Here is a 24775-nt window from a genome sequence, read left to right as displayed (position 1 = left end):
AAATTTTGATTTTCCTTTTGATTTCTTCAGTGATATGTAGGTTATTCAGAAGTGTTTTTTAGCCTCCATGCATGCTCAGTCACTCAGTTGTGTCTGACTCTGTGACCCCACAGACTGTAGCCCACCAAGCTCCAATGTCCATGGGATTACCCAGGCAAGAGTACTGGAGTGAGCTGCCATTTCATCCTCCAGGGTATCTTCCTGGCAGAGGGACTGAACCTGAATCTTTTGCATTTCCTGCACTGGCAGGAGAATTCTTTACCACTAGCACCACTTGGGAAGCCCCACACATATGTGTTTGTTTTTATATAGTTTTTTTTTTTTTTTTTCCTGCAGTTGGTATCTAGTCTTACAATGTTGTGGTCAGAGAAGATGCTTGAAATGATTTCAATTTTTAAAATATACCAAGGCTTGATTTGTTTGTAGTGATGCTTCCTAAGGCCCACTTGACTTTGCACTCCAGGATGTCTAACTCTAGGTGAGTGACCACACCATCATGGTTATCTGAGTCATTAAGGTCTTTTTTGTATACTTTTTCTGTGTCTTCTTGCCACCTCTTCTTAAAACCTTATGCTTCTGTTAGGTCCCTATTTTTTCTGACCTTTATTGTGCTCTTTTTTTGCATGAAATGTTCCCTTGGTATCTCTGATTTTCTTGAAGGGATCTCTCAGTTCAGTTCAGTTTAGTTCAGTCGCTCAGTCGTGTCCGACTCTCTGCGACCCCATGAATCACAATCTTTCCCATTCTATTGTTTTCCTCTATTTCTTTGCACTGATCACTGGTAAGTAAGTGAGTAAGTAAGTAAGTAAGTAAGTGAGTAAGTAAGTAAGTAAGTAAGTAAGGCCTTCTTATTTCTCTTTGCTATTCTTTGAAATTCTGCATTCAGATGCATGTGTCTTTCCTTTATTCCTTTGCCTTTTGCTTCTCTTCTTTTCTCAGCTACTTGTAGACCAGATCAGTCGCTCAGTCGTGTCCGACTCTTTGCGACCCCATGAATCGCAGCATGCCAGGCCTCCCTGTCCATCACCAACTCCCAGAGTTCACCCAGACTCATGTCCATCGAGTCAGTGATGCCATCCAACCATCTCATCCTCTATCATCCCCTTCTCCTCCTGCCCCCAATCCCTCCCAGCATCAGAGTCTTTTCCAATGAGTCAACTCTTCACATGAGGTGGCCAAAGTACTGGAGTTTCAGCTTTAGCATCATTCCTTCCAAAGAAATCCCAGGGCTGATCTCCTTCAGAATGGACTGGTTGGGTCTCCTTGCAGTCCAAGGGACTCTCCAGAGTCTTCTCCAACACCACAGTTCAAAACCATCAATTCTTTGGTGCTCAGCCTTCTTCACAGTCCAACTCTCACATCCATACATGACCACAGAAAAAACCATAGCCTTGACTATACGAACCTTTGTTGGCAAAGTAATGTCTCTGCTTTTGAATATGCTATCTAGGTTGGTCATAACTTTCCTTCCAAGGAGTAAGCGTCTTTTAATTTCATGGCTGCAGTCACCATCTGTAGTGATTTTGGAGCCCAGAAGGCCTCCTCAATCAGTCATTTTGCCTTTTGCATTTCTTTTTCTTGGGGATGGTTTTGATCACCACCTCCTGTACAATGTTACAAACCTCCATGAATAGTTCTTCTGGCTCTCTATCAGATCTAATCTCTTGAATCTATTTGTCACTTATACTGTATAATTGTAAGGCATGAGATTTAAGTCATACCTGGATGGCCTAATGGTTTTCCCGACATTCTTCAACTTACATCTAAATTTTGCAATAAGGAGTTCATGATCTGAGCCACAGTAGGCTCCCGGTCTTGTTTTTGCTGACTGTGTAGAGCTTCTCCATCTTTGGCTGCAAAGGATATAATCAATCTGATTTCGGTATTGACCATCTGGTGATATCCATGTGTAGAGTCATCTCTTGTGTTGTTGGAAGAGGGTTTTGCTATGACCAGTGCGTTCTCTTGGCAAAGCTCTGTAAGCCTTTGCCCTGCTTCATTGTGTACTCCAAGATCAAAGTTGCCTGTTAACTCCAGGTATCTCTTGACTTCTTACTTGTGCATTCTAGTCCCCTATGATGAAAAGGACATCTTTCTTTTGGTGTTAGTTCTAGATGGTCTTGTAGGTCTTCATAAAACTGTTCAACTTCAGCTTCTTCAGCATTAGTGGTTGGGGCATAGACTTGGATTACTATTATACTGAATAGCTTCCCTTAGAAATGAACAGAGATCACTGTGTTGTTTAGAGACTGCACCCAAGTACACCCAAGCATTTTGGACTCTTGTTGACTATGAGGGCTACTCCATTTCTTCTAAGGAATTCTTGCCCACAGTAGTAGATATAATGGTCATCTGAATTAAATTTGCTCGTTCAAGTCCATTTTAGTTCACTGATTCCTAAAATGTCAATGTTTACTCTTGCCACCTCCTGTTTGACCACTTACAATTTACCTTAATTCATGGACCTAAAATTCCAGGTTTCTATGCAATACTGTTCTTTACAGTACCAGACTTTACTTTCCCCACCAGATACATCCATAACTGGGCATGCTTTCTGCTTTGGCTCAGCCTCTTCATTCCATCTGGAGCTGTTTCTCTGCTCTTCTCCAATATCTGCCTGCAATGCAGGAGACCTGGGTTCAATTCCTGAGTCAGGAAGATTCCGCAGAGAAGGAACTGGCAACCCACTCCAGTATTTTTGCCTAGAGAATCCCCATGGACAGAGGAGGCTGGCAGGCTACCGTCCATGGGGTCGCAAGAGTCAGACATGACTTAGTGAGTAAGCCACCACCACCACCACCACCACCAACACCAATGTGGGGAGTTCATCTTTAACTGTCATATCTTTTTGCCTTTTCATACTGTTCATGGGGTTCTCAAGGCAAGAATGCTGATGTGGTTTTTCATTCCCTTCTCCAGTGGACCATGTTTTGTCAGAACTCTCCATCATGACCCGTCTGTCTTGGCATGGCTCATAGTTTCATTGAGTTACATAAGGCTGTGATCCATATGATCAGTTTGGTTAGTTTCCTGTGATTGTAGCTTTCATTCCGTCTGCTCTCTGATGGATGAGGATAAGAGGTTTGTGGAAGCTTCCTGATGGGAGGGACTGGCTGTGGGGAAACTGGGTATTGCTCTGGTGGGTGGGGCCACGCTGGGTAAATCTTTAATCCAACTTTCTGCTGATGGGTGGGGCTGTGTTCCCTCCCTATAATTTGACCCATTCACGCCAAACTATGGTAGGGGTAATTGAAAAGTCTTGAAAAGACTTCATCTGTGATCCAAAAATGTGATCTACCCTGAAGAATGTTCCATGTGCACTTAAGAAAAAAGTGAAATCTATTGTTTTTGGATGAAATGCCCTGTAGATATCAATTAGGTCTAACTGGTCCAATGTATCATTTAAAGCCTGTTTCTCCTTATTTTCTACCTGAATGATCTGTCCGTTGGTGTGGGTGGGATATTAAAGACTCCCACTACTACTGTTTTACTGTTGATTTCCCCTTTAATAGATGTTAGCATTTGCCTTATGTATTGAGGTGCTCCTGTGTTGGGTGTATATATAATTGTTATATCTTCTTGGATTGATCCCTTGATCATTATGTAGTGTCCTTCTTTGTCTCTTGTAATGGTCTTTAAAGTCTCTTTAATCTGATATGAATATTGCTACTCCTGCTTTCATTTGATTTCTATTTACATGGAATATCTTTTTCTAGCCCCTCACTTTCAGTCTGTAAGCATTCCTAGGTCTGAGGTGGGTTTTCTCCTGGACAGCGTACATAGGGGTCTTGTTTTTGTATCCATTCAGCCAATCTGTGTCTTCTGGTTGGAGGGTTTAGCCAATTTACATTTAAGGTAATTATTGGTATCCTGTTACCATTTACTTCATTGTTTGGGGACTCTTTTTGTAGGCCTCTTCTTTTTGTGTTTCCAGCCTACAGAAGTCCCTTTAACATCTGTTGTAAAGCTGGTTTGGTGGTGCTAAATTTTCTTAACTTTTACTTATTTGTAAAACTCGGTTTCTCCATCAATTTTGAATGAGATGTTTGCTGAGGAGAGTAATCTTGGTTGTAGGTTTTTCCCTTTCATCATTTTAAGTATGTCCTGCCATTTCGTTCTGGCCTGTAGAGTTTCTGTTGAAAGATCAGGCGTTAGCCTTATGGGGACCCGCTTGTATGTTATTTGTTACTTTTCCCTTGGTGCTTTTAACATTTGTTCTTTGTGTTTAATTTTTGTTAGTTTGATTAATATCTGTCTTGGCATGTTTCTCCTTGGATTTATGTTGTATGTGGCTGTCTGGGCTTTGTGAGGTTGGGTGGCTATCTCCCTTCTCATTTTAGGGAAGTTGAAAACTTCCAACTATAATCTCCCTAAATATTTTCCCATGGCCTTTCCTTTTGTCTTCTTCTTCTGGGATTCCTATGATTCTAATGTTGTTATGTTTAATGCTGTCTGTTAAACAGTCTCTGAGACTGTCCTCATCACTTTATTCTTTTTCTCTTTACTTTGCTCTGTTTCAGTTATTTCCACCATTCTATCTTCCATCTCACTTATCCATTTTTCTGCCTCAGTTGCTGTACTGTTGGTTCCCTGCAGTATATTTTTAAACTCAATTATTGCACTGTTCATTGTTGATGGTCTATTCTTTATTCAAGGTCCTTGTTAAATATTTCTTGCATCTTCTCAATCTGTGCCTCTAGTCTATTTATCCATGCCTCAATTTTATTTTCAAGATTTTGGACCATCTTTACTATCATTACTCTGAATTCCTTTTCAGGAAGATTGTCTACTTCCTCTTCATTTGTTTAGTCTTAGGAGTTTTTACCATGTTCCTTCATTAGCTGGATGTTTCTCTGTCTTTTCATTGTGTTTAACTTACTGTGCTCGGGGTCTCCTTTCTGCAGTTTGGAAGGTTGTAGTTCCTCTTAATTGTGGAGTGTGCTTCCCCTGGGTGGGGCTGAACCAATGCCTTGTGAAAGTGTCCTGCTTTGGGGGACCTGTGCCTGTGTTCTGGTGGATGGAGCTAGATCTTGTCTCTCTTAGAAGCAGTACTGTGTCCTCTAGTATGTTTGGGATGTCTATGGGTTCAGTATGGCTTTGGGCAGCCTGTCTGCTAACGTGCAGGGTTGTGCTCCTGTTTTGCTGAAGGGTTGGTGTGGGGCACTTGGAACCAGAGCTTGCTGGCTTTTGGGTGGGGCTTGGTCTTAGTGTTGAAATGGAGGCCATTGTGAGGGCGTTTGTCTATTAATGTTCTATGGGGTCTCTAATGCTCTCTTGTGGTCCAAAGTCCTAGTGTGGAGTCTCCTACCTGTGGGCTTCAGGTATGACACCTTACTATAGCATCAAGATTTCACAGGTGACACAGCATAAAAGACATAATGGTGAAATACCTCTCATAATAGTGAACTTTCCTAGTGGCTCAGACAGTAAAGAGTTTGCCTGCATTGTGGGAGACCTGGGTTCGATCCCTGAGTCAGGAAGATCCCCTGGAGAAGAGCATGACATCCCACTCCAGTATTCTTGCCTGGAGAATTTCATGAATAGGATTCCATGAATTCCATGCAGTCTGGTGGGCTGCAGTCCATGGGTTCACAAAGAGTCAGACATGACTGAGTGACTAACACTTTCACCTCTCAACAGCCAAAATTCATCCCAAGAGAGTCATACACTTATATAGAGAAGGAAAGAGGGGGAAAGGAGAAAAAGAAAAAAAGATAATGAGTCAAAAGAGAAGACAAGAATCAAGCCAATAATAAAACCTCTAAATGGAAATGGATGCTAAAAATTAATAGACTCTTAAAGACACAAAATCAAAAGCAAAAGATCAAAACAAAAATTAAAAACATGGAAAAAGTTAAACTCTCAAAAATAAAAAATCAAACAAAACATCTAAAACAAAAATCAAAAACATGGAATTTGTTTTAAAAATAAGGCTTTTTTCAGAGAAAAAGAAGAAAAAGTAGGCTATAAAAAATAATAATTGAAGGAAAAGAATGAATTGAGGATAGTCTCAGAGACCTATGGACAATATTAAACACACCGACATTCAGATTATAGGAGTCCCAGAAGAATAGAAAAACAAAAGGTATGAGAAAATTTTTGAAGAGATTATACTTGAAAATTTCCCCAATGTGGAAAAGGAAATAGTCAATCAAGTCCAAGAGGTACAGAGTCCCATACAGGATAAACCCAAGGAGAAACATGCCAAGACACATACTAATCAAACTAACAAAGATTAAACACAAAGAAAGAATATTAAAAGCAGCAAGGGAGAAGCAACAAGTACACACAAGGGAAACTCTATACATTTAACAGCTGACCTTTCAGCAGAAACTCTGCAGGCCAGAAAGGAATGGCAGGATATATTTAAAGTACTTAAAGGGAAAAACCTAAAACCAAGATTACCCAGCAAGGATGTCATTCAAAATTGATGGAGAAATCAAAAGCTTTGCAGACAAGCAAAAGTTAAGAGAATTCAATACCATCAAACCAGCTTTACAACAAATATTAAAGGGATTTATATAGTCAAGAAATACAAGAGAAGAAAATGATCTACAAAATCAAACCCCAAACAATTAAGAAAATGGCAATAGGAACATATGTATCAATAATTACTTTAAATGTAAATGGATTAAATGCTCCAACCAAAAGACATAGTTGGCTGAATGAATACAAAACAAGACCCATATATATGCTGTCTACAAGAAACCCACTTCAGACCTAATGAAACATATAGATTGAAAGTGAGAGGATGGAAAAACATATATCACGTAAATGGGAAGCAAAAGAAAGTTGGAGCAGCAACCCTCATATCAGACAAAATAGGCCTGAAAATAAAGAATATTAGAAGAGATAAGGAAGGACACTAAATAAAGATCAATGGATCAATCCAACAGGAAGACATAACAATTGAAAATATCTATGCATCCAACATAGGGGCACCTCAATACATAAGACAAACACTAACAGACATAAAAGGAGAAATTGACAGTAACACAATAATAGTAGGAGACTTTAATACCCCACTCACATCAATTAACAGATCATGAAAATGAAATTAATAAGGAAACACAAGCCTTAAATGATACATTTGATGAGATGGATCTCACTGATATCTTCAGGACATTCCATCCAAATGCAGAAGAATACACCTTCTCAAGTGCACATCGAACGTTCTCCAGGATAGACCACATCTTGGGTCACAAATCAAACCTCAAAAAATGTGAGAAAATTGAAACCGTATCAAGCATCTTTTCCAACCACAACGCTGTGAGACTAGATATCAATTACAAGAAAAAAAAACTGTAAAAAACACAAATATATGGAGATTAAACAATACATTTCTAAATAACCAACAGGTTCCTGAAAAAATCAAAGGGGAAATAAAAAAATTTATAGAAACAAATGACAATGAAAACATAACTTAAAACCTAAAAAAACAAAAACAAAAACAAAAACAAAAACCTATGGGATGAAGCAAAAGCAGTTCTAAGAGAGAAGTTTACAGCAATACAATCCTACCTCAAGAAACAAGAAAATATCAAATAGACAACTTAACACCTAATTTAACTGGAAAAAGAAGAACAAAAAAAATCCCCCAAAATTAGGAGAAGGAAAGAAATCATAAGGATCAGAGCAGAAATCGGTGAAAAAGAAATGAAAGAAACAATAGTAAAGATTAATAAAACTAAAAGCTGGTTCTTTGAGAAGATAAACAAAATTGACAAACCTTTAGCCAGATTCATCATGAAAAAAAGAGAAAAGAATCAAATCAACAAAATTAGAAATGAAAAAGGAGAGGTTACAACAGACAATGCAGAAATACAAAGGATTATAAGAGACTATTATGAACAACTATATGGCAATAAAATGGATACCCTGGAAGAAAAGGACAGATTCTTAGAAAAGTTCATTCTTCCAAGACTGAACCAGGAAGAAGTAGAAATTATGAACAACCCAATTACAAGCACTGAAATTGAAGCTGTGATAAAAAAAAGTCTCCCAAAAACAAAAGTCCAGGACCAGATGGCTTCACAGGAGAATTCTATCAAACATTCAGAGAAGAGCTAATGCCTATCCTTCTAAAACTCTTTAAAAAAATTGTAGAGGGAGGAACACTTCCAAACTCATTCTATGAAGCCATCATCATCCCGATGCCAAAACCAGACAAAGACAACACAAAAAAAGAAAACTACAGGCCAATATCACTGATGAACATAGATGCAAAAATCCTCAACAAAATTTTAGCAAACAGAATTCAACAACACATTAAAAAGCTCATACACCATGATCAAGTTGGGTTTACCCCAGGAACACAAGGATTCTTCAATATATGCAAATCAATCAATGTGATACACCACATTAACAAATTGAAAGATAAAAACCATATGATAATCTCAATAGATGCAGGAAAAGCCTTTGACAAAATTCAGCACCCATTTATGATTAAAACTCTTCAAAAAATGGGCATAGAAGGAATCTACCTCAATATAGTAAAAGCCATATATGATAAGCCTACAGCAAACATTATTCTCAATGGTGAAAAACTAAAAGCATTCCCCCAAAGATCATGAAAAAGACAAGGGTGTCCACTTTCACCACTATTATTCATCACAGTTTTGGAAGTCCTAGCTACAGCAATCAGAGAAGAAAAATAAATAAAAGGAATCCAGATCAGAAAGTAGATGTAAAGCTCTCACTGTTTGTAGATGATGTGATACTGTACATAGAAAACTTTAAAGTTACTATCAGAAAATTACTAGAGCTAATCAGTGAATTTAGCAAAGTCACATGATATAAAATCAATACACAGAAATCACTTACATTTATATATCCTAACGATGAAAAACCAGAAAGAGAAATTAAGGAATCAATCCCATTCACCATTGCAACAAAAAGAATAAAATATCTAGGAATAAACTTACCTAAGGAGACCAAAGAACTGTACACAGAAAATTATGACACTGATGAAAGAAATCAAAGATGACAGAAACAGATAGAGAGATATCCCATGTTCCTGGGTAGGAAGAATCAATATTGTGAAAATGACTATACTACCAAATGCAAACTACAGATTCAATGTGATCCCTATTAAATTACCAGTGGCATTTTTCACAGAACTAGAACAAAAAATTTCACAATTCATACCGAAACACAAAAGACTCCTAATTGCCAAAGCAGTCTTGAGAATGAAGAATTCAGCTGGAGGAATCAAGCTTCCTGACTTCAGATTATACTATAAAGCTACAGTCATCAAGACAGTATGGTACTGGCACAAAAACATAGATATAGACCAATGGAACAAAATAGAAAGCCCAGAAATAAACCCATGAACCTATGGGTACCTTATTCTTGACAAAGGAGGTAAGAATATATAATGGGGCAAAGACAGCCTCTTCAATAAATGTTGCTGGGAAAACTGGACAGCTACATGTAGAAGAATGAAATTAGAACACTTCCTAACACCATACACAAAAACAAACTCAAAATGGATTAAAGACCTAAATGTAAGATCAGAAACTATAAAACTCTTAGGGGAAAACATAGGCAGAACACTCGATGACATAAATCAAAGCAATATGCTCTATGACCCACCTCCTAGAGTAATGGAAATAAAAACAAAAGTAAACAAGTGGGACCTGATTAAACTTAAAAGCTTTTGCACAGCAAAGGAAACTATAAGCAAGGTGAAAAGACAACCCTCAGAATGGGCAAAAATAATAGCAAATGAAACAACAAAGGATTAATTTCCAAAATATACAAGCAGCTCGTACAACTCAATACCAGAAAAACAACCCAATCAAAAAGTGGGCAAAAGACCTAAACAGACATTTCTCCAAAGAAGACATACAGATGGCTAAAAAACACATGAAAAGATGCTCAACATCGCTCATTATTAGAGAAATGCAAATCAAAACTACAATGAGTTGTCACCTCACACCAGTCAGAATCACCATCATCAGAAAGTCTACAAACAATAAATGCTGGAGAGGGTGTGGAGAAAACAGAACGCTCTTGCACTGTTGGTGGGAATGTAAATTGATACAGCCACTATGGAAGACGGTATGGAGATTCCTTAAATAACCAGGAATAAAACCACCATATAATCCAGCAATCCCACTCCTAAGCATATACTCTGAGGAAAGAAAAATTGAAAAAGACACATGTATCCCATTGTTCACTGAAACACTATTTACAATAGCTAGAACATGGAAGCTACCTAGATGTCCAATGACAGATGAATGGATAAAGAAGTTGTGGTATATATACACAATGGAATATTACTCAGCCGTTAAAAAGGAATGCATTTGAGTCAGTCCTGATGAGGTGGATGAACCTAAAGCCTATTGTACAGAGTGAAGTGAGTCAGAAAGAGAAAGATAAATATCATATTCTAACGCACATATACGGAATCTAGAAAAATGGTACTGAAGAATTTATTTACAGGGCAGCAATGGAGAAACAGACATAGAGACCAGACTTATGGACACAGGGGGAAGGGGGAGGGGAGAGGGTGAGGTGTATGGAGAACGTAACATGGAAACTTACATTACCATATGTAAAATAGATAGCCAACGGGAATTTGTTGCATGTCTCAGGAAACTCAAACAGGGGCTCTGTACCAACCTAGAGGGGTGGGATGGGGAGGGAGGGAAGTTCAAAAGGGAGGGGATATATGCATACCTATGGCTGATTCATGTTGAGGTTTGACAGAAAACAACAAAATTCTGTAAAGCAATTATCCTTCAATTAAAAAATAAATACATTTTTTAAAAATTGAAGGAGTAATAAAGAACCACATCAGGAGAGTTTGAGAAGATAAAATATAAAGGGGGAAAAACGGGGGGGTCTATATAGACAGTGGTAGTGGAGAAGGCAATGGCACCCCACTACAGTACTCTTGCCTGGAAAATCCCATGGACGGAGGAGCCTGAAAGGCAGCAGTTCTTGGGGTCACTGAGGGTTGGACACGACTGAGCGACTTCACTTTCACTTTTCACTTTCATGCATTGGAGAAGGAAATGGCAACCCACTCCAGTGTTCTTGCCTGGAGAATCCCAGGGATGGGGGAGCCCGGTGGGCTGTCGTCTCTGGGGTTGCACAGAGTCGGACATGGCTGAAGTGACTTAGCAGCAGTGAGAGGAATGTCCAAGTAATTTCTCAGTTTTCCTGGTCCAGTTGATTTGCCTACTCAAAAGTCCTCTAGGAAGATCTGTGGACGGGTTTTGGGCAATGTGGGGTCTGCTCAGACTCGGGTCTTGTCCATGTCCATTCACTGCCCAGACACGAGCAGGTGAAAGTGGCTGCTTGTTTGGGCTCAGCCGCTCAGTCGTGCTGGGGAGAGGAGTGTGCTGGTAGTGCTCACTGTGTTGGGGCTGCGCAGGGTGTCTCCCCAGTCTGAGGGGGGGCATACGCTTTCCCAAGGAAGTTGGTCCCAATTTGTCGGGCCCTTGGCAGAGCCAAGCCACTCAGGCTCCCAGCAAGACATTGGGGTCAACTCGCAGCTGCTCACAGCTTGGTGGTCGTTGTAATCTCTGGGACCGAGGTCATAGAGGTCCCTTGCCTTCGGCCCCTGGCACTGCGCCTGCCTGTTTGCCTCTGGGACCACAGACCACAGCCGGCTCGCCCTTCTCTGGCATCTGCCTGGGCAGGGTCCCTCGTTCTGTGACGGCTCAGAATCTAAGTGCAGCGCTGAAGCCTTCCCGTGGGAACAATCCTTTGTTTCTGTGATGGACGCAGAGTTTCCCTGGTCTGCCTCTGCTGTGCTGTGCCACCCCCTAGAGCACCTCCCTGGCAGTCAGCCCGGGCCCTCTCCCTGAGGCCTGACCCCCGAAGCCTGGGCCTCCACACTCAGCCCCCAGTTACTGTGGGCAGAAGTGAGCGCTTGAGCCAGTTCCCAGGTGGGAAGTGCCGTTCGGTGCGACCCCTGTGGTGAATTTTCTCCGTTTTGCCTCTGGAGCACCTGTCTTGATGCACTGTCCTTCCCTCAGCAGTTCCAAAGCTCCCCCCGACCCTGCCTGTGAGGGGGTTTCCTAGTATGTGGGAACCTCCCCTCCTTCAGGACTTCCTTCCCCCAGGGCGCAGGACCCCACCCCCAAATCCTTTGTCTCCCTTTTAGTCTCTATCTTGTGCCCTACCTCACCCCATGAGATTGGTTTGCCTTTCTGGAAGTCTGGAGTGCTCTGCCAGCGTTCAGAGGATATTCTGTGGGAGTTCTTCTACATGCAGGTGATTTTTTGATATATTTGTGGGGGAGAAGGAGTTTGCCCTGCCTTACTCCTCCGCCATCTTGAAGGTCCTCCTTCTATTATTTCTTCAAATTTGATTTTAATCCTGTCTCACCTCCTTCAGAACATCAGTTGCATATTTCTTAGGCCACCAGGAGTCCCACAGTTCTTTTTGTTTTCAGGCTTTTTTCTCTTTGTGTTTCACTTTGGGTAGTTTCAAATGTTTTGTCTTTAGCAGTCATCTCTTTTACAATTTTCATTTGCTAGAAATCTTAAGCAGGGTATCTTTCAACTTAAATATTATAGTTTTCATTTCTAGAAGTCCCAGTAGGATCTTTTCCATATCTTCCATATCTCTACTTAACACGTTCAATCTTTCTTTGTGCTACATTCATGAACCTGGAATATGGTTATAATTATTGTTTTAATATGTTTCTCTACTAATTCTATCACCTGTGTCATTTCTAGGTCAGTTTTGATGGATTTTTCTACTCGTTGTGGATGTATTTTCCTTCTCCCGAAGGCCTGGTGATTTTTTATTTGATGCTAGACACTGTGAATTTTATTTTACTGAGTGTTGGTTTTGTATTTCTATAAATGCTTCTGAGCTTTGTTCTGGGACTTGGCTAAGTTACTTGGAAACAGCTTGATCCTTTCAGATTTTGCTTTAAAGGTTTATTGGGTGGGAGCAGGTCAGCATTTAGCGTGGGGTTAGTTTTGCCATGCTGCTGATACAGCACCCTTCTGTGTCCTCAGCCTGATGCCCCTGTGTGCCTCGGAGCTTGTTCCCACTAATGCTTTCAGATGGCTCTTTTCTTGGCCTTGGGTAGTTTCTCACACACATGTGTTTCTCAGCACTAAGCTGAAGATTCGTGCAGATCCTGGCAGACCTCCGAGGTTCTCTCTTTGTAACGCTGTTTCGTCTATGATACTCTGCCTGTGGATCCTAGCTGCCCCAGCCCCCTAGGACTCCTGGCTCTGTTTCTTCAACTCACGAAGCCTGCTGCTTCTTCACAGCCCAACCGCCACTGTGCCACAGCCTGGAGACTGCCCAGGCAGTAAGCCAGGACGATGTCATTTGTTTCGTATCTCCCAAGGATCGTCCTTCCTTGCTTGATGGCCATTGTCTTGAAAATCATTGTTTCATATATGTTGTCTGATTCTTAGTTGCTTCAGGTAAGAAGATAAATTTGGTCCCTGATACTCCATCTTCACCAAAGGCAGATGTCAGGATGACAAATTTAAAGGAAATTCTGGGACCATGATCATTTCATTACATGATATTTATTTCAATCCTCAAGGGCATTTAAGAATAATAATGGTTATAAAGATCGATTTGGCTTTGGATCATAAGACCTTGCTGGTTGGTGCTGAATGTCTCTAGAGTTTTACATAATGCTTAAACTTGCATGGCCCTGAGGAATTCAATATAGAGAAGTGCTGATCCTGGAGATGTACACAGATAGATTAGTTCTGTGCTCCACCCTCTACACACCCAAGATAGGAACCAGGGTTATCCAGAAAGGTAACAGCAACATATGTATCAGCTCAAACGAATGGGTGCTTACTTTGTGATAGACCCAGTTCTCAGCATCTTACATGTATTAACTCACCAGGAGTCTCAGATTTTAACAATAGTTTTCATTAATGCACAGAGAGAGATGGCCACTAAGAAGCAGGCTGCAGTCCCTCACTATCAGATTTATACTGTCCTGGGAGGAAGCCACAGGAAAGGTCTGTATAAACCCCTGCAAGACATTTGGCAGAGTCTCTCATGTATGTTGGGGAACTAGATGGATAAATGAGGACTCGGGCTTAGAGAGCCAAATCATTATATGAGGAGGCCTGTAAGGGTTTCTTCCTCACCTGTGAGCTTGTCTACAGTTTCATCAGTGGTTGGGTTAACATTAGAACTTGAATTTACCATTAGGGTCATGAATGGACCTCAGAACAACATATACTTGTTGAACACTTACTGTGTTCCAGGTACTGACCAAGGCAGTTGAAAAATAATAGTGTGAAAAAGTAAGATTCTTGTCCGGGAAGGATTTAAAAGCTTGAAGAGGGAGATTATCAGAACAATAGAAAACAATAGTCATGGGGACATCCCTGGTGGTCCAGTGGTTAAGAATCCACCGTGCAATGCAGGGGACACAGGTTGAATCCCTTGTCGAGGAACGAAGATCCCACATACCACAGAGCAACTATGCCTGTGCACCAGACTTACGGAACCCACACACCACAACTACAGAACATTCCACCACATGGCATAGCTAAGGCCGGATTCAGCTAAATAAATAAATATTTAAAAAAACAATAGTCATGTAAACAAGCAAATTATATAGCATGTGAAAAGATAAGTTTATGAGAGCAGGGTTTTCCCTTAGGGGATCAGGAGATCTGGGTACTGCAAAGGTGACAGGGAGAGGTACTAGATGGCAAATTTATATAGGGTGGTAGGCTTCCCTGAGAAGGTTACATCTGAGCAAACAAATGAACTCAAAATGAGGGGCTCGGTCACGTGGACAACTGGGAGAAGAGCATCCCGGTAGAGGAAACAGCAGGAAGCACAGTTCGTCCCCGCTAGGAGCAGGCCTTTTGGGTTTGAGGGAGAGCAGGAAGGCAAGCAGAACTGGAACAGAGTAGGTGAAAGGGAAATAATAAAGGGATGAGGATCAGGAGGAAGGGGAGGGACTCACCCCAGCACAGAGTCAGTTTTGCAGGAAGAAAGGAACAATTCAACATGTGTGCCTGTCACACTGAACATCAACTGAAACAGACCTACAAGTGCACAAATGAGCAAAACGCTGGTCAAGTGAGCCGGAGAATCCCACAGGGTGGTGCCCCAGCTGGGGGCAGCATTCCCCAAGGCCTGGGTCCCAGCAGGCAACTGTCTGTCTCCTCCGCCAGCACATCTCTGGCATTAGTATGACCTCTCCTCCAGCGTGAGAAGTTACTGTTTCCTAACTGGTAGAGTCACGCCAGCCTTGTAAGCAGGACGATCAGCACCAGCTGAGGCTGACGCTTAGCTGGTTGAGCTTGCGGACGCACCTCCACGCCCCTGAGGAGTTGATCCTGCAGAGACAGGCTAGGGCCTGGCACCTGGGAGCCTCTGCTGCAGTGCCTGCACCTGGACAAATGTCTCCTCGAGCAACAAAATACAAAAAGTATAAGGGACTAAAAATAACCACGTATACGTGCAGTTGGAGCATATTGGTCAGCAAGATAGAGAACTGTTAAAGAAAAACCCCCCAAAAAACCCAACTGCCACTTCTGAAGAGCCAGGAGCAAACACAGGGTGACGAGAACAAAATCAGGGCACTGCACATCCCCCTGCACCCAGCACCACCTAAGGGGTAGGCAAATCAGCTGAACAACCCCTCCAGCCCAACCCCTGAGCACACTGCTCACTCCAGATAAGGAGCCCTCAGGAAGCAACCAAGCGTGGGGACCTATTACTTGCTCCCCCTGCTGCAGCAGGGGCCCGATTGAAGCCTTGCCTGAATTTCTTGTCTGGCCTCTGATCAATTTCTATTGATTAAAGAGGCCAAAAACTCTGGTCAGTAACACTGCTAGGATTTGGGGAGAAAAATGCCAACTTTGTTTTGGTATTGGTGAAATTCTCAGAAAAAAGGGCAAGCAGGGAAGCATATTTCGTGGTTCTTAGTGAGCTGCAGGAATAAATGCTCAGGTGCGTTGTAACTTACAAAGCAAAAAGATCTCCCTTTATGTAGTTATATTTTGAGCTTCAAGAGAGAAGCTAAACTGATCATGACTTGCTGACCTCTAACTGTCCTCTTTAAGCAAAAAGATGCCAACGAAGAAAATAAAATACCAAGTCCCTTCCTCTCCTTTGGAATCTGTCTTTGAATAAATAGAGCCTGCCTTTTCTCCTGCAGTAATAGTCACATCTGAGCTTGGTCTCTAGCCTATCCCTTTCTGGCTGAGTGACCTTGGTCCATTACCCAGCCTCTCTCAGCCTCTGTTTTCTTATCTCTTAAGTGGGGGTCAAAGCTCCTGCCCTCGTGGGGTGTAGTCAGGGTGTTATGAGACAATGCAAGAAAGAGTCTAGCCTAGGGGATCATGAGCCTCCAGGAACTGTACACCCTTCCTCCCATCACTACTGACCCAACTGGTATGCAATAGTCTGGCTTCTAGAAGCCAATATCTCGGGGCAGGCTGTGTCCAGCTCCTACCTGTTAATCCTGCCCACCTGTGGGGCCAGTTCAGCCTGGTCTTTGGGGCAGGGAATACTCCACAGTGGGCAGAGTGGCCACGGCATGTCCACTGACTCAGCTGGGTGCTTCCCTCTTCTCCCCCTTGGGTGCCCAGGCACTCCTGCCCTTCTTGAATGCTCAGAGTCCTCCTCTAGGATACCATGCACACAGCTCTCCTGCTGCCACTGCACCATCAAAGGGCCCTCTGAAACCTGCCCTCCCCAGGAGTTCTGTGCCATCACGAACTTTAAGGGATTGAAGGTTGGGACAGGCAAACAGGATGCCTCTTGGCCAGCATATGGTACCTGAACAGTCAGGCCTTAACATCAAGGCAGATGGTGAGTGCCAGACACGGTGGCAGACCACTGGGGTTGATCAGGTCCTGGGACTGGTCCCATCTTCCCAGGGAGGTATCCTTCAACCCAGCCGTGGCTGGATGTCAAGTGGGAGGCAGCTTCCTGTTACCAGGGCATGGAAGGGACCCTTGCTGACACCTCCACAGGGGAATGGAGAGAAAGATTCTAGACAACCCTGCGGATAAACGCCCTTTGGGGAAACAGCCGGCAGGAGGTGCTGGCCTGGTTGTGAGGCACAGCCCTCTGCCACACCCTGAACAACTGCAGGCAGTGTCCCCGCTGCGGATTCCACCCAGACTTCCTGAACCAATTCACACACAGCCAGGAAACTCTCAAGAGGCAGCAGCCCGCCTCCCGGGGTCCAGGCTGACCTGCTGTGCCGGCCGGGATCCCGCCCGAGGTCTCATTCTGAAGGCGCAGTCCCGGGCTGTCTTGGAGTTGCTCCCATCCTGAATTCTTGCTCTGGGTACCTGCCCAGCCCTGCAGGCTGCCTCCCTCAGATTAGATACTGCCCTGAGCTCCAGGCCCACTGCCGCTGCGTGGCTCCTGAGTCCCACTCATCCCAGGCTGGTCCTCCAGCCCCACGACGACTCTGGCTCTGCCCCACTTCCTGAGCCAGCTGCCAACTTCCGGCTGGACCGCAGGCTGCTCTGGCCTCCCCCGCTGGGACCCCGGCACAGAGACTGCCTGCCCCAGGGCCCGGCACATCCTTCTTGGCGCACTTCCACCCACAGAAGGGGCCATGCTATCTGCAGCATGGTCAGAAAGTGTGTGCTCTGGGGGTGAACAGACTTGAGTAAAATCCTTCCTCTACTTACTTCCTGGCCAAGCCATTCTGAATCATCAGTTCACCCCTGAGGCTTGGTGTTACCATCTATACCCTGGGGAGAGTAACCTGGGGAGTCTGTGGTAATCGTAAACTGGGATCAGGCACGATGGAAGCTTCAGGGCAAAACACGTGGGCACTGCTCAAAAAATGGTAACATTTTAATGGGGCTATTAACACCATTATCATATAATCAAGTTATCATTCACTAAATGTTCTCCGTATGACACTCTCCAACATCCAGTAGTTTTTAGTTCTCTTCTGTATCTGTGAGGATTTGGTATCAGGCAACATTGCATTACCTCCAAGAGGAACAGACTCATTAACTTTCTTCCTAGTGTCTTAATATTACCATGTCTTAATATTACAAAGAAAGACCTCTATATTAGAAAACAAAACAAAATATTAGGCTCTTAGTGTCAGCTGTAACTCTGAACCACCCCCTTGCAAAGCTGCCTATGTGAGAGAGTATGTGTGTGTGCATGTGTGACTCACACTGGGTGCTCCATGCACACATGTATGCATATACATGTATATACATATGTGTGTGTGTGTGGAGTGTAAATACCTGTATCCACCAACAGAAGCCAGATGATCCTTCCCGAGCCAGCCCTCCCCTCCCGAGGCAGCTTACCTCCATGTTTCTGCAGAAGGTGGCATTGGTGCCAAAGAGGATCTGGCACTGCTCGTTGGCACTGTAGTGCATGCCTGGCAGCTTGTGGGGCAGGCGCACTGCGTGCCGGCTCCTGGGGTCTGTGACCAGCAAACAGGTGCTGACTTTCGACCTGAAACAGCCAAGAAGATAGTCGGTTTGCAAACGTACCTCCCAGGTTTTTGTTCTCCTCTGCCAGTAACTAAGCAGCAGTGCTCTCCAAGTTATTTATGGGGAGATGACCAAGCACCCTGTGATCACGTATGGATGTGAGAGTTGGATTGTGAGGAAGGCTGAGCACTGAAGAATTGATGCTTTTGAATTGTGGTGTTGGAGAAGACTCTTGAGAGTCCCTTGGACTGCAAGGAGATCCAACCAATCCATTCTGAAGGAGATCAGCCCTGGGATTTCTTTGGAAGGAATGATGCTAAAGCTGAAACTCCAGTACTTTGGCCACCTCATGAGAAGAGTTTACTCATTGGAAAAGACTCTGATGCTGGGAGGGATTGGGGGCAGGAGGAGAAGGGGACGACAGAGGATGAGATGGCTGGATGGCATCACTGACTCGATGGACATGAGTGTGAGTGAACTCCAGGGGTTGGTGATGGACAGGGAGGCCTGGCGTGCTGCGATTCATGGGGTCGCAAAGAGTCGGACACGACTGAGCAACTGAGCTGAACTGAACTGACCAAGCACCGGACATGGGGACTACACCTTTTGCTCTTTTCCAGATAGCTGAATGCAGATCTTTACTCTGGAGGCCACGAGAGCTGGGCAACAAGAAGTGGCCCGGGCATATCACTCACATAGCAATGTATTTTTCTTGGGGAGTCTGAGTGCTTTCTTGGATGAAAATGGTTTTGAAATAGATTGCTATGATATGTTCTCAGAATGAATCAAGAAAAAATTGGAGTTAGGGTTATTTTGCTTTTAAATAAATAAGCAAACAATCAAGCAAGCAAGCTTATTTCCAATTCTGCAGACTTTCTTAGGGGCGGGGGCTGTCAGGTTCTGGACACTGGCTAGTCCAGGCGCCCTACCTGGCCATGAAAGCTGGCTGGAGGCACACTGTGCAAAAGACTTAAGGATTTCAACCAGGACAGAAATGTCCAGAGATGTTGAGGACAGCTCTGAAAAACAATTGGGGGGTGGTATGGCTGTGGCTCCGTTAGGAGTTAAATACTTGAATGCTTTTATTTTTCAATTCCTAAAACAAGGCAGATGGTAGGAAAAAGAAAACCCAGCCTCTTGCCAAGCTTCTTGAAGAAAAGAGTTGCATGCACGCAATACACACAGGCTGACTATATTAAAACTAACAAGGCCATTTTTAAGCCCTTAGTTTCCCAGCTACAGGAAACATCATAAAAGAAGACCCAGGATGAGGACAGAAGCCAGAGCGATCCCTTTGATCCTCCTTCCTGAGTTCACTGAGCACTCTACTGTGTTACAGGACTATAAAAGCTCTGTGTATAGCAGAGACTCACTGACCCCTTCTGTCTCTGTGGGGGGTACAGATGATGCAGTTAAGTGGTGAAGCAATCGGGGTCTGCCTGTCAAGCCTATAAGTTCAGTCCTGAGGTCCTGACACTAAGGGATGCACATAGTACTTGAGTACAGACTCTATTTGACAAAGGTCTGACATCAGACAGCTAATTCTTCCACTGAAATCTGTAACGGAGTAAGGCAGACACATTCTGGAAAGAAAGTGGCTATGAGATAAACCCATTCTAGCCTCACATGTGAGGAAGGTAAGCAAGCCCTCCTCCCAGGAAATGGACTTCCACCCAGGGAAGCAGCCTAAGCTTTGGGGAAGCACCCAGTTCTACAGCAGCCACGGGTGCCACTAGGGTGGTGCCCACTCATGGTCAAAATAATGAAGAGAAGTGAAATGAAACCTTGCCAAGATATGGTCACTGCGTTGACATTTCCGTTGATAAAATTTGTGATCACCAGCAGGGTGGCCAACATCATACCAGATGCACACCTGGAAGGAAGTCTCTCCAGCTGAACTGTAAGAGATTCACTTCTTACTTCACTTACTTCACTTCAGCTCCTATTGGCTGATACCCCAACTATTGTGCTTTAGGAAGTATTGTAGCACTTTCTACTGTACTGATGGTACAGAACGATTTGAGGACTTACTTGAGGAAGTTCTCGAGGTCATCTCGACTGCAGGAGGACCAGGAGAGGTCGCTGGGGCTCCGGCCTTTCACCCACTCTCCCGACATGATGTGGGACCTGCCGGCGCAGGAGGAGTGGTCATCGTCGTGGTTCATCCCCAAGCTGCCCGAGGGAGAGGGGGAGAGGGCGCTCATTACAGGCTTCTCATCTCCTGGCCCGGATGCCAGCACCCTGTGCCCACCTAGATCACAGCTTAATCACACACAGTAGCACAGGAGATGCCTGCTTCCCTGCCATTCTCAGAGCAGACCGCGAGTCACGAGCTTAAAGAGAAAGAGTGAGGGTGATGACTCACTCACTCAGTGAGCGGAAACTAATCAACCATGTAACCAACAGCATTCACCTAACAAATGAATAATAAATGAGTGAGCCAATTATATTAAATGCAATATTACAGTTCTTCTGATGGTTAGACTTGCTTTTCCACACTAACATATCCCAGCGTAATGCTTCAGTGTCTCACTGCCTGCAGAGAAGTCGCTAAGCTAAGGGCTGGTGCTAGCCAAGACTCTGGCTTATGAAAACTCATGAACACTCACGGCTTCTGATTCATATCACCATACCTGGGTCCACCAAGATCATGCCTATCTCCTTCCCACCCAGTTGTACCTGGAAGACAACAGGATGCTGATGTAGATGAGGGAGGCTAACTGTAAGCGGAACAATGATCTCAGTTCACAAACAGGCTGCCGGTAAGGGGAAGCCGAGAAACAGAACACCCGTGACCAGATGGCCCACCGTCTGCTGACCCGTGACCTCCAGGGCAGAGATTCACCGTGCATAAGGGTTGCTCACTCTTTGTCAACAGCCCCGTGGGAAACACACACATGTGCATTCCTTCAAACATATTTAAGAGAGGTTTCTCAAGTGCCACAAACGACCTAGAAAGAGAAGATACAGCAGGGCACAATAAGCCATCAAATCAGCCTGGGAGATGAGATGGACCCAGAGACGACTGTGCCGAGAGGTTCTAAACGTGCCTCCGCGGCCTTATTTCTCCCAGCTCTCCTCACGCACCTCCGACTATCTTTCCCCAGTTCCTCTGCGTTCTCACTCCGCACACTCCAGGACCACTCGGTGCTCCTGTACAGAAAGGCTACCTTGGTCAACCCCCCATGAAACTGGGAAGCTGACTCAGCTCCCATCCCTGGAACAACAGGGCCTGGCACCCGAGCTCCTGCTCCAGGTGAGCAGGGCCCCCTCTGGTCACCCAGCGGGCCCGTTCCTATAGCTGAGGGTGTGCATACCAAAGGTGAACTGAATTTATACTCAAGCCTATTTATAATAGTAATACTTGTTATTTCAATCAATACATGTGGTTACATGTTATGTTAACCAGTGTAATATGAGCATAAAAGTAAAGTTTTCATGAAAAGCAATTTAGCTCGAAGCTAAACTAGGCTGCTGCCAAGTTGGGTGTGTGTGGGCAAGACAACGGTAGAAGTTGAGGAAAAAAATCATAAAAATCTACCCTTAGACTGTTTCACAAGGGTCTTTCAAGGTCTGCTGAATCTACAAAAAGAAAAAAAAGACACTGAACTCAAGCTCATCATACTATAGTTGTGGTTTCTGTGAGGAAGGTGATGGGAAGCCCAGTCAGCTTCTCTCAGAGAAAAGGCTTTCGCCCCCACCACAAAATTGGTGACAAAATGAATGTTTTCATTACTTAAGTCAAAACAAAAGGGCCAAATGTTTAAGAACCTAAGTACCATTTCTTTGCATTTCCCCTCTTGACCCAGTTTTTCAGTTAATGGCTCAGCTGACCAACCACTACCCTGCTATCCTGTCAGACAGGAAGGTTTCTGCGGTGTCGCCTACATGTTGGCTCCCCCTTCACCTCGGTCCAGGCCTCTCCTGCCAAACCTCTCCCTGAAAAATGCCCACTCCTGGGATTTCCCATGGGCTCTTCCACCCCACCAGGTGCCCTCAGCACAGCTTTCCATCCCAGCCTGTCCACTCACGACTGACACAGAGCAAGTACTCAATAAATATTTATCAAGTGGATTAACTATTTGATGCAGGAGAAAACATCAAAAAATTGGAGGATCCACATCCACAGTAGCTGTGCTGGTCTAGGGCAGTGGCCTGCTCAACAGAACAATGAAAATCATCTCTGGGTAGACGCAATCCTATTTTCCTGCCTAGATGCCAGGAATCCATCCAATTAGGGTTAAGTAGAGAGCCTAGAAATTATCAGATACATCTGACCAATAAGAATAATTTTTCAATGGTATTACTCAGGTTTTTACTTTTTTTTTCCTGCTTGTTATCTGTGGCTCAGCTGATAAAGAATCTACCTGCAATGCAGGAGACCTGGGTTCAATCCCCGGGTTGGGAAGATCCCCTGGAGAAGGGAAAGACTACCCATGCCAGTATTCGGGCCTGGAGAATTCCATGGACTGTATAGTCCATGGGGTCGCAAAGAGTCGGACATGACTGAGCGACTTTCACTTCACTTTTCATACCTTTATCTACACAGACACACACATATATCCATCTCTTTGTTTCAGGAAAGATAGGAACTGACTGCAAAAGATATTGCTGCTGCTGCTACTAAGTCGCTTCAGTTGTGTCCGACTCTGTGTGACCCCATAGATGGCAGCCCACCAGGCTTCCCCATCCCTGGGATTCTCCAGGCAAGAACACTGGAGTGGGCTGCCATTTCATTCTCCAGTGCATGAAAGTGAAAAGTGAAAGTGAAGTCACTCAGTCGCGTCCGACTCTAGCGACCCCATGGACTGCAGCCTACCAGGCTCCTCCGTCCATGGGATTTTCCAGGCAAGAGTATTGAAGTGGGGTGCCATTGCCTTCTCTGGCAAAAGATATTAAGTCACCTTAAATTTGATTTAGGGTTTGATATGATATCTATAAATAAAATGAATGATAGGACTTTCAAATGGGTAGATCTGAACATGTCGATGGCTTCCAGGAAGCGCTGGTGTAGAGGTTACATAAATACAAGGTCTCATGAAAAAAGTGGCTCCCAACTTCATCATTAAGGACAAAGCGTGAGCACAGAACGTGGAGCAGGTCAAACTGTATCATTGCCCCCCGGGAGAATCCAATCCCAGGGGGACTCAACCTGGGATCCTAACCCCCCTCCCACATCCCAACTGGGACGTCCTGAGCGGCCCCCAGACGCTCCTTGCTGTTTGGGAAACCACAGTCGGAGGACAGCCAAGCCCTGGCAGGATGGCTTCGCCACGTATGGAGGAATGTTTCACTTGTGACTTACTTCCAACTTTTTTCCCCGTGGTCAAGCTGCTTGTAAAATCAAAGAGGTTCTTTCGCCCATATGCCAGACTCAGCTGGCCAGAGAGCCTGGTCTCTCTGGAGACAAAACTGTCCACCAAAGTGCTCAGAAAAGCTGACTGTGCCCTTGACACCCGTATGCCCACAGGGCGTTGTGTTCATGGTTCGTGCTGCCAGCCCCCAGAGGGACTTCCCTAAAGAATGTTCTAGTCAGCAGGATCAGCGAGGAGTGCCGTTCTCGGGTTTCTGGAGCTTGTCTCGAATACAGATGGTGGTGGATCTGGTTTAAAATGTTCAAATGCTAACTAAGAGCCTCACAAACTGAGGAACTTGCATTTAGGTAGGAGTTTTGATATTTGAGGTCTACATAAACTACAGTTTAGGCTATTTTTAGTTTAAATTAAAGATCACTTGACTGAAGAAATTTCATGTTATTTTAGGTTGATGTCTGTGGTAACATTATATTTAACAGAACATGTAGCATTAAGCACAAAGTTAAAGCAACTTTAACCCTAAGTGACTGAGATTAAGGACACAGACGGGTCTCATGTCACATGTGGTACACATTTATCAAACACAATGACGTCATGGCCTTGAGTAGACTTTATCTTAAGACCAAAGAACATGGTGTTTCCAAATCTGCTTCAGGAAATCCAATATATGCTGCTAAGTCACTTCAGTTGTGTCCGACTCTGTGCGACCCCATAGACGGCAGCCCACCAGGCTCCCTCGTCCCTGGGATTCTCCAGGCAAGAACACTGTAGTGGGTTGGCATTTCCTTCTCCAATGCATGAAAGTGAAAAGTGAAAGTGAAGTTGCTCAGTCATGTCCAACCCTCAGCGACCCCATGGACTGCAGCCTTCCAGGCTCCTCCGTCCATGGGATTTTCCAGGCAAGAGTACTGCAGTGGGGTGCATTGCCTTCTCCATCCAATATATACCATGCGGGAATTCTGAAAGGCAATGCACCCCCCTTGCTAGCTTCACTGAAATCCTGGAAGGCGCAGCAGATACTAGGTGTTCTGGGGCTGGTACCCCTGCCACTGTGGAAACTTCTGTTTTACC

General features: G+C 44.2%; 1 protein-coding gene across 3 annotated transcripts in view; it reads right to left on the bottom strand.

Annotated features, from left to right (window-relative positions):
* Positions 1–24775, bottom strand: part of ADAMTS17 (ADAM metallopeptidase with thrombospondin type 1 motif 17) — a 406748-nt gene that overhangs the window by 176972 nt on the left and 205001 nt on the right. For 2 of the 3 annotated variants that reach the window (XM_027520979.1, XM_027520980.1), the window contains exons 9-10: positions 20421–20561; positions 18261–18411 (exon numbers count right to left, since the gene is read on the bottom strand). In XM_027520979.1, coding sequence (XP_027376780.1) covers positions 18261–18411; positions 20421–20561 — 292 coding nt within the window. The remainder of the gene's footprint in view (positions 1–18260; positions 18412–20420; positions 20562–24775) is intronic. The other variant, XM_027520981.1, reaches the window with a different exon arrangement.

Source organism: Bos indicus x Bos taurus, chromosome 21 (assembly GCF_003369695.1).
Source record: "Bos indicus x Bos taurus breed Angus x Brahman F1 hybrid chromosome 21, Bos_hybrid_MaternalHap_v2.0, whole genome shotgun sequence".
Taxonomy (NCBI): Eukaryota; Metazoa; Chordata; class Mammalia; order Artiodactyla; family Bovidae; genus Bos; species Bos indicus x Bos taurus.
The sequence above is the reverse complement of the archived record's forward strand: the minus strand, read 5'-3'. Positions and strand labels throughout refer to the sequence as shown.